The following is an 11,221-nucleotide window of genomic DNA, read 5'->3' as shown; positions in this document are numbered from 1 at the left end:
GAATTTTATAGTTTTTGTGCAAAAATATATTAAGGAAGGTAGTCAAGAATTTCTGTGAGTTCCTGCCACATTAAACCAGTGGTCTTACTGGGGCTTTTCATTCCTTGTCACAGTCCTTTTCATTTGTTTTGGCAGGAATCACACAGTGTGTGGGTCATAATGTGGGGTATGAATAATGGAGCATTGCAGCTTACACCTCCTGTGAGCAGAGATCGAGTAATATCTCATTTTCCAAAGGTAAGTCACCCGTTATGCATATGTTGAGTTGTGAGTGACTGCCAGCACCTGTGGTTTTTCTCTTCAGCACTTGCAGTAAAACATAATTCCAAGCTTTTGCTGTTACCAGCATTTAGTGAATGTGTAGGCATTGCATGCACTTATGACAAGTGTCCTAAAGTCTTTTGACATCAGGTAGGGGAATGTATGCATGTGTGTGTGTGTGTGTGTGTGTGTGTGTGTGTGTGTGTGTGTGTGTGTGTGAGAGAGACCGAGAAAGGAAACATTTAATATTAATAGCTGTGCCATACTTAGCAGTCATAACAAATCCCTGGTTACCATAATTTGCTATATTTGTCATTAAAGCTACTCACATCTCAGGAGATTGTATCTTTGTGTTTTATGTTGGAAACTTACACTGGGTGCTTGTGGTCATTTTCCAAAACTAATACTTCTGTGGGGTGTTGGGCATGAGTGCTGCACTGTTGGGGTGCCATCTTTCGGATTAGATGTTAACCTGAGGTTCTGTTTGCCCACGTTAGTGGTCATCCATGTGGATGTTAAGGATTTAATGGCTGTTGTTAGTAAAGAGTATAGAATTTCTTGTGGGTCCAGGAGAAATTTTCAGTTTACATGATAGCATCTCTCTCAGCTCTAAACAAGGCACAGGCCCAAAGGAATCTGCCCACTCCAGATAACAAAACAATTAATTGTAAACATTATCTTCTGAACGGCAAGTTGATAACTGTAAAACTGCTGTATACAACGCATGAGAGAAAGAGTTAACAGTGACAGCTTGCTGGTTAGCTGCCAGTAACTTTTGAGTAATTTATTGTGGTGATTAGTAATACATCGCTCCCAAGGAGGCAAGTAGCATTTGAGAACATATGAATTTTGAGTGCTTGTAATGAGTGGGCCTTTGTGTACAAGGAGACTGGCCTCACATGCTGATATTTAATAACAGAACTGTAATGGTTCAGTGAGCTGTAGGCATGGTAATGCCAACCCGCAAGACTGGAGAAACAGGAAGCCAAAAGTAATATTCCCCTGTAATGCAGAGTTGGGCAGAGGTAGTTCCCTTGGACAAGGTAATAGATATATAAAGCTGGCACTGGCTGAAAAGCAAATGTGAGCTGCTCTGCTACACTTAGAAAGAGCACAGAATTACATTCAGTATGTAAAAAGCTGTTAGGTATTTATGACACGTATTTCATGTTAATCAGAAATGTGTATCTGGTGATGAATCATACAGATGTGTTGTTGCTGATTTATGAGAATGATGTCATGCAGATGTGACACTGCTGGTGATGACAGTATTGGGCAGATGTAGTATGATTGTCTCAAACATTGTCATGCAGGATAGGCATTGCTACCTCACCAGAATGACACAGTCACATCTAATTATGTTTTAACTCAGAAACATAATGTTAATGACAGCAAGTGCAGTATTGTTCTCTGAATTGTAGCTTACATAATTCATTTCTGTTGACAGAATTATTTTGTTTTTATTTACACTTTTTTACTTTATCAGGTCATGACTAAAAGTGGTCCATTCAGATTAGCTAACTTACGTGGTCAACAAAAAAAGTGTCATAACACAGGTATGATGCTGTTATTTCAGCAGAGGGGTGTTCTGCTGCATAATTACTGCAGGGGGAGGGGGGAGTACTGCTGTCTTAGCAGAGTAATGCCACCGAGGTGTGGCACTGCTACATCAGCATAAAGGTGCAGTGTAAGTGCAGTTTTGCTGTATTATAGGTTCATAGGTTTATACTAGGCTATCTGCCCCAAGGCATTTATAAGCCTAGCCCGAATTTTTGTGGCTTACGCCACCCCTTATATGAAAAAATACTGTACCCATTAGTTTGTTGTGCCTCTGTCCAGCAGTGACACAGAGATGATTCCCGGGGTAAACCTACGACCTCCCATCCACAGGTCAAGATTTCTCTTGAACAGAGCCAGCGAGGTGCTCTGCCTCACATGGACCGGGACTCTATTCCACAGCATAGGGAGTCTTTGAGTGATAAATCTATCCCTCCAGCACGTCCTATTTATATCCGTGCTAAGGTTTAAGTCGCTTGCTCTAGTGGTTTTGGTGGATTTGGATTTTTTGAGGTGGAGCATGTCCATTAATTCCGGGTTGGACATGGCCTTGTATGTCAGGCACATGTCACCTCTGAGCAGACGGTATGTGACTGAATAGAGCTGGAGTTTCTTCAATCTGGCAGCATATGACAGATTTTGGAGTCCCTTTATCCTTTTGGTGAGAAACTTTTGGGGTCTCTCCAATTGCTACAGATGTCGGGCGAGATACATCCCGAATGGGACATTGTACTCGATCATTGGTCTGATAAGTGAAGAGTACAGGGGAACAATGACCTCACTAGATCTGGATGTGAATTCCTTCATGATCAGGTGGGCAATGTAGAAGGTCTTTCTAACCACTTTAGCAACGTGAGTGTCAAAAGAAAGGCCACTGTCAACCTGGGTCCTCAGGTCCCTGATAACCTCTTCTGTGCTTAGTGGATTGCCACCTATATGGTAGCTTGGGGTTACCTTGTTTTTCCCGAAGGGTATGACTATACATTTTTGGCGTTTAACTTCAGGCCATGGCTCTGGCACCAGCTATCTGTTTCCGTGAGTCCCTTCTGAAGGATATCCGTGTCCGATGCACTTTCCACTATGGCTCCCAGTTTGCAGTCGTCTGCAAACTTTGTCAGCCAAAGTCCTCCCATGTTGGCCTGTACTTCTGAGAAGTAGATGCCGAACAATAGGGGCCAAGGACCGAGCCCTGTGGGACACCACTTGTGACCGGCTTGGAGTCTGACATAGCGCCAGCAACTCTAACCCTGTGGGTTCTGTCTTTAAGCCAGTTTGCAACCCATCTTGTGACATATGGGTTTACATTTAAGCTGGTAAGTTTTTCTACAATACCCGAGTGGGTATTGTGTCGAAGCCTTTGCAAGGTCAAGGTAGGCTGTATGGACTGCCTTTCCCTCATCAATGGCCTTGGTGACTGTTTCGAAGAAGTCGACCAAGTTCAAAAGGCATGATCTTCCCTTGACGAAGCCAAACTGGGTCGGGTCCAATGTCTGCAAGTCCCCTATATCTTTGTTTATGAGCTCCATTATGATCCTCTCCATAGCTTTGCAGACTAGACTTGTTAAGCTTATGGGGCGGTAATTACCAGGGTCCGTATAGGCACCGCCTTTGTGGAGTGGGACCACAGTTGCTGTACGCCACTCCTTGGGCACGTATCCTGTGATAAGGCTGAGATTAAACAGCTGCCTTATGTGCTGGTTTAATTCCTCATTTAGCTCGTGTAGCACACAGCCGGGGACACCATCTGGTCCCATTGATGCTGTGTTTTTAGCTTTAGAGAGAGCAGCTTTCACCTGCGCATTTGAGATGTCTGGGAGGCTACACTCCGCTGGGATAGTTATCTCTACTTTAGGGGGGGATAGGGGGGTGAAGTTTGCACTGAACCTGTCTGCCAGTATGTTGGCAACGTCTGTGGGTTCAGTGATTTTTGTATCATTTTGGACTAATTCTGAGCATATCTGGGAGTTTCCACCCAGGTTCCTAACATAGCTGAAAAAGGCCTTATGATTGTCCTTTGAATCCATGGCAATTTTTCTCTCAAAATTGGCCTTAGTTGATTTTATGAGTGCTCGTATTTTTTTACTAATAATGATCAGGGGTGACTTCCCTTTTATGGATTTTGTTCTATCATGTAATAGCTTTCTCCTCTTATTGTAAAGTTTGTTAATGGCTGGGGTCCACCAGACTGGACGTTTGCCCTTTGTGGAAAGAGTCTTGGTTTTATTTGGGATTGCCTGATGATGCAGTCCTGGACGTGTTCATAGAAGGCATTGTAAGGGCTTCCACAGCTTGGGTTGTGGTTTCCACTGTCTCAGGGGCCTTGAAGGATACCACACCAGTCTTGAGTAGTGTGAAGTTTGCTTTAGAGAAGTTCTTCACTGTGGTCTTTTTTGTTTGGGGTGGGGGCGGGATGTGGATTTCCACTGAGATTAGTTTATGATCAGATCTCACCAATGAGGGATATACTTCCGGTGTGGAGCATTTTGTCCCCATGTTTGTGATAATGAGATCTAGTATATTTTCTCCTCTCGTGGGAACAGTGACTAGCTGTTCCATGGCATTTGAATTTATGAACTCCAGGAACCGTTGGGCTAGAAAGTTAGGGCTTGAGTAATGTTCCCAGTCTATATTCGGGTAGTTGAAGTCACCCAATATAATGGTGTTTGGAGATACATTTAATACCTCCAGTGTCTTCAGGAAGGCTGTGTGGGGTTCCTGAGTTTGAGAGGGTGGCCTGTAGCATGCTACAATTTGTAGAGCAGTTTTGCCTATGGTTAGTTGCACCTGGATGGTTTCCAAGCTTATGCGTTGCCACCAACCTGGAGGTGTGGGTATCCTTTATGAATATGGATACACCCCCTCCTTTTGTGGTGTGGTCTGGGTTTTGGGGCCGGAACGCATGATATGAGGTACAACCTAATAGTGCCGGGGTGCTCTCAGGAGCCTTGAACCAGGTTTCAGTTACAGCACAGACATCGATGTTCTCCATACTGAGAAGGGCCTCGAGTGCGTGCATTTTGAGATTTAGACTTCTGGCATTGAGCAGCATTACCCTCAGTTTCTTCCCATATTACCAGACTGATGTCACTGAGGTGTGAACTGTTACATCAGCATAAAGGTGCAGTGTAAGTGCAGTACTGCTGTCTTACCAGACTGATGTCACTGAGGTGTGAACTGCAACATCAGTATAAAGGTGTAGTGTAAGTGCAGTACTGCTGTCTTACCAGACTGATGTCACTGAGGTGTGAACTGCTACATCCGCATAAAGGGGCTCTTAGTAACAGCCTGCATATCATTGCTGGAGCCTTCCTGTGTCCTAACAAGAGTGCTCTTCAAACTGTCTGGAGATATACAGAGCTAAGTATATTTTTCTGGCACTTTAGAGTTGTGTACCGTTAATTGTTGCTTGACTAATTTTATATCATTGCTGGCTGACTTCAGAGTTGTGCACTGTTATTTTTGCTTCACTGTATAGTTTTTCCGATCTCTGCCAAAGGTGTTGTTTTTTCCCCTACCCACCCTCCCTATTCTGTCTTGTTTAAATTTGGAGGCTTTTGCAGTTGCATTATAGATTTGATCTGGGACACTCCCCCCAGTCCCATCTCTTTACCTCATTTTCCCTAATAGACTCCTTCTGCAGTTGTTTTTAGTCATTTTAATTTAATTGCATTTTTTAAAACTGTTTGGTCTAACATTGCTACATACTCAAGTGTGCTAGCTTGCACTGCATTTGAATTGTTTTTACTGTTGTTTTAGCTGCTTTTCTGTATAAATAAAAAAATCTAAGCCTGTTTCCTACTTTTCCTGTAACTAGTGTAGTCCAGATTCAGATTTGCTGTATCCAGGACTGTATGTAAGCTTCTGAGCCCCCAATCTTTTGTGTTGGAGGGAAGCCTTCTAGTTTATCAGTGGGAGTGGTAAGCACTAGGTAACCTATCTACCACATAGGCAGTGGTTCTGGTCCAGAAATTGTAGTTATTGTCCGTTTGGGCAGTTTTTCCATCTCTCTCAACTTTCTGATTTAAAAGCCCGCATTTGCACTTGTTTCCCCCCTTTCCTGTAACTAGTTTAGTCAAGATACAGATTCTTAGTTTTAGCACTTGAATTTGCTTATTCGTGATCAGCACTTGTTCAGAACTTGTTGTAAGCACTAAATAAGCTACTAATTACTACAGCACTCAACCTTCCTCACTACCTAGAGGAAAACAGTTTTGGAACTTACTTTCCTCACTTGCTTAGAGAAAAACATCTCTTGTACTCACTTTCCTCACTTATCTAGAGGAAAATAGTTTTTATTCAGGCATGTCCAAGGGTCAGCTCCCAGTGTTCTCTCCTGTCTATCTGATGAATCTGGGCATCTTGGGACAATGTAGAAATTGCCTCATGTACACAGATAACCCTCTCCTCCTACCACCCAACACTACAACCTGTGAGAGATGCACTTATCTAGCCAAACTGGAGGTAAAGCTCTCTCCAACCAAGACTGAACTTGACAGCCAAGAGGAGAAGGTAAACACTTGCACCACACCACACTCATCACATAGTCTCACTAAATCTACACCATCAAAATCCACACATAGAAACACAAAAACATTCGCGGAGGCACTCAGTAATAATCTGCTCAAGCAACAGAGACCTCCAAAGCAGAAATGATAGCAACCTCAACCCCCCAACACAACCTAAATGACACATAGCCCGCAGACTCAGTGTGCCACTCAACCACAGCCAGTAAGGCAAAACAACGTACCCAACACACTAGTCATAGGTGACTCTATAGTCGGGCACACTGATGTCCTACTCACCAGGCTAAACAAGGAGAAGGTTACTGTCAGCTGCCTGTCGGGTGCCACGATCCGCCACATAACCCACACACTCAGATCACTCCACAACAAGTACAAATGTGACTCTGTCATTGTCCATGTTGGTGTGAACGACATGAGACATACCTCCCTGGACTACATGAAAAGAGACATGGAAGAGCTCTCCAATCTTGTAGCCCAGGCAGGTATGACCCTAGCCCTGCCATCACCCAGAATGATACCACAGTACAAGGACAAAATGATTGACTTCAACAATTGGCTAAGCTTCTGGTGTCATTCTAAAGGGATCCAGTATCTGTCTGCCTGGGATGATATGGTCGCCAGGCCACGATGCTTTGCCAGAGATGGCCTACACCTGTCACCCCTGGAATTCTGGATACTGGCTAAGGTTCTTGCCGCCCCTATAGTGCCTTTTTTAGGCAAGGTTCAAATGACAAATTCACCACCATAATAGGAAAAGGCAAGCAAAAACTGAGGGTGATGCTACTCAATGCTAGAAGTCTAAATCTCAAAATGCACTCACTCGAGGCACTCCTTAAAATGGAGAACATCGATATCTGTGTAGTGACTGAGACCTGGTTCAAGGCTCAAGAGAGCACCCCTGCACTACTAGGCTACAACTCATGCCACACTTTTCGGCCATGTAACCTGGACCGGAACACCAAAGGCGGAGGTGTGTCCATATTCATTAAGGATATCCACACCTCCAGGCTAGTTGCTCAGCATAATGCATCCGAGGTTATCCAAGAGCAACTAAATCTGGCAAAACTGCAATCCAAATTGTAGCTTGCTACAGATCCCCCACCAAGCCCCAGGATTCCCACTCCTCTTTTCTTGATGTACTGGAAAATATTAGGGTTCAACCAAACATCCTAATAATGGGTGATTTCAACTACTCCACCATTAACTGGGAGAACTACTCATGTACCAACTCCTTCGCTCAACGCTTTCTGGAATTCATAAACGCCAATACCCTGGATCAGCTTATTCACACCCACACCAGGGGCAACAATATCCTAGATCTAGTCATTTCCAACATGAGTGACCGGTGTTCCACACCTGAAGTCAACGCCTCATTGGTCCGACCCGACCATAAGCTAATCACCCTAGATATCCACATCCTGACCCCACCCCCCCATTAAGGAAACCATGGTAAAAAATTTCTCCAAAGCCAACTTCATGCTTCTTAAGACAGAAGTGGTGAACTTCATGACACCCATGCAGATGGATAATACAGTTACGACTACTGAATCCTACACAATTGCACTTTATAAGCACTTACACAAGTGCATGGATTGTGCTATCCCAAACAGAACCAAGATGCTATCCTTTAAAAAAAGGAAGCAAATCTGGTGGTCCCCTGCCATAAACAAACTGTACAACAGAAGGAAGAAACTCTTGCAAAAGAGAGTAAAATCCCATGAGTGGAGGAGCTCCCTGGTCAGCCTCAGTAAGAAGCTGCAATCCTTGATAAAATCCTCCAAAGCTAGTTACGAAAACAAAATCGCCACTGATTCTAAAGACAGCCACAAAGTATTCTATAGCTATGTCAAGAATCTCAATGGCAACACTCAGATCTGCTGAGTTACAGCACAATGGCACTAAATATACAGACCCAACTGATATTGCCAACATCCTGGCAGATAGATTCAGTGCTAACTTTACCCCCCTCTCACTCTCTAAAGGGCCCATCTCTATACCGAAAGAATGCAAAGTTCTTGTACTCACGGCTGCATGGGTAAAAACCACACTCTCCAAAGCCAAGAACACAGCATCCATGGGACCAGACAACATCCCAGGCTCCGTTTTACATGAACTACAGAATGAACTGGCACCCCCACCTAAGTACCATGTTCAATCGTAGCCTCACCTCAGGCTTTGTGCCCTCTGAATGGCACACAGTGACGGTTATCCGACTCCACAAGGGGGGAGCCACCACGGACCCCGGGAACTACTGCCCCATTAGCCTGATGAGCCTGATCTGCAAGGCCATGGAACGTATCATCATGGAACTTATAAACAAAGACATTGGTAATCTCCATACTCTGGCCCCCACCCAGTTCGGGTTTGTAAAAGACAGATCATGTCTCCTAAACCTGATAGACTTCTTTGAAGCAGTCACCAAAGCCATAGACGAGGGTAAGGTGGTTCACACAGCCTATCTAGATCTTGTCAAGGCTTTCAACACCATCCCCCACTCTGGAATTATAGATAAACTCACTAAACTAGGTATAAATTCCTATGTCACAAGATGCGTTACTAACTGGTTCACTGACAGAACCCACACTGTGAAAGTAGCAGACTCCAAATCCAACTTCAGACCAGTGACAAGTGAAGTTCCACAGGGTTCAGTCCTGGGTCCTCTCCTGTTTGGTATCTACTTCTCTGAAGTACAGGCTAACACAGAAGGTCTTTGGCTAACGAAGTTCGCAGATGACTGCAAACTAGGAGCCATAATCAAAACTCCTAACGATGTGGACATCCTACAAAAGGGCCTCATTGAGACAGATGCCTGGTGTCAAAGCCATGGCCTCAAGCTCAATGCCAAAAAGTGCATTGTCATCCCCTTTGGTAAAAATTCTGTACCCATGAACTACAACATAGGCAGTAGTATACTTAACACCGAAAGTGTGATAAGAGATCTTGGGACACAGGTGGACACTAGTCTCTCCTTTGATAATCACATCACCACAGTAGTCAGGAAATCCTTCTACATAGCACACCTCATCACAAAAGGTTTCTCATCCAGAAAAAAAAGAGGTCATTGTTCCCCTCTACTCATCACTCATTAGACCTATTATAGAGTACAATGCCCCTTTTGGTATGTATCTCACAAGACATCTTCAATAACTGGAAAGGCCGCAGAAATACCTCATAAAGAGGATTATAAGCCTCAAACAGATGCCCTATGCAGACTGTCTCAAAAAACTCCAGCTTTACTCCGTCGCATATCGCCTACTCAGAGGTGAACTCTGCCTAACATACAAAGCTATGTCAAACCCAAATCTGTTGGACATGCTGCACTTAAAGAAATCCCAGTCCCTCCAAGCTACACGCTTTAGGGACCTAAACTTTGTCACCACAATAAGCAGAACATGCTGGAGGGATAGATTCCTGTCCCAGAGACTTCCCATACTCTGGAATAAACTACCTATCTATATCAAACAAAGGTCCTCGTTAGCACTCTTCAAGAAAAATCTTGATGATTGGATGAGAAATAGGAAATTCACCCCTGGGATCACCTCTGTGGCTCTGCTCGACAGTGGCACAGGAAAATAATTTTCTTGTGTGGCAAAAGCCAAGGTACCTTCTTGGCTGGGCTTGTGCAGGCCCCAGGGCCAATAGTCTAGTACCTACCTATGATACTATGAACCTATGTAAGTGCAGTGCTGCTGTCTCAGCAGAACAATGTCAAATGTATGCCATTGTGACCTCAGCAGGGCATTTTTTTTTTTTTTTGCTTTCTTTTAGGCTCCCACTGCTACCCAGTGGTTTGTTTCCAAGTCCTTGGCTTGTTCACTGGGACCGCTGGACCCAGTTTAACCTCACCTAGGCTAATTCTGACATACGTCCAGTGCTGATGAGGAGATTGAGGGTCATAGATCAATATAATAGGTCCACACCAACTGCAAGACTTACCCTTATAGCAGTACCTATTGTTATTCCCTTATGCTGCTAGTATTCACCAACGTGTTTATCTACCAATGATTACTGTACATATTGTATATCTTACTTGGCAAATGCATTGTAATATTGTCTTCTAACTGCACTGACTAAGTTTACTGTATACATTTCATCTGCGTTATATGAAATGTTTCCTAATCTGCTACTATATTCTCTCACTTTGTAACTACTAGACTAATTTACCTTGTAACTATTCTTTTTTATACTGTATTATAATTTTGTATCTAATTGTTGTCACTACTTCATTGTCTGTAATGTCTGGAGGGGTCTATATTATATGAACAAAGTTTTATAACTTCGAATACCATATGATCGACACCATATGGTCGAAGTTATAAAACTTCGAATAGTCGAAAAAAAAAATAATAAATAAAAGAATAAACTCTAAACTGAGGGTTTTAGGCAGGGGGCAAGCTCCCCTGCACCCCACACCCCCCACTCTTTAAATATACCAACTCAGAGACTGCACTGTAATGCAGTAAAGGGAAGCCTTTACTGCACTGTAGTGCAATCTCGGAGTTGGTATATTTGGGGGTGGGGGGTGCAGGGGGTGTGCCCCCCCACCTACAACCCTTAGTTTAGGGTTTATTCTTTTATTTTTTTTAACTATTCGAAGTTTTATAACTTCGACCATATGGTGGCGATCATATGGTATTCGAAGTTATAAAACTTCGCTCATATAATATAGACTCTGTCTGGAGCTTTTCTCCCCAGGACTCCACTGAAAACGGACACCAGTTGTCCAGCCGGATTATCCTGGTAAAGAAATGTTAAATAAAAAAAAAGTAATAATATATCATTATATATTATATGTTATGTATTATATATTATATACTATTATTAGTTTGAATTCTGCTTTTGAGAGATGAGATAGAGATATTTCTGGATGTCAGTATGTT

General features: G+C 43.3%; 1 protein-coding gene across 1 annotated transcript in view; it reads left to right on the top strand.

Moving 5' to 3' along the window:
- RAB36 (RAB36, member RAS oncogene family) overlaps window positions 1–11,221 on the top strand; it is a 522,669-nt gene that overhangs the window by 4,625 nt on the left and 506,823 nt on the right. The window contains exon 2 of the mRNA XM_044068859.1: window positions 136–237. Within this exon, the coding sequence (XP_043924794.1) occupies window positions 160–237 (78 nt within the window). The 5' untranslated portion in view covers window positions 136–159. The remainder of the gene's footprint in view (window positions 1–135; window positions 238–11,221) is intronic.

This window comes from Protopterus annectens, chromosome 4.part0 (assembly GCF_019279795.1).
Source record: "Protopterus annectens isolate FY-2018-M chromosome 4.part0, PAN1.0, whole genome shotgun sequence".
Taxonomy (NCBI): Eukaryota; Metazoa; Chordata; order Ceratodontiformes; family Protopteridae; genus Protopterus; species Protopterus annectens.
The sequence above is the reverse complement of the archived record's forward strand: the minus strand, read 5'-3'. Positions and strand labels throughout refer to the sequence as shown.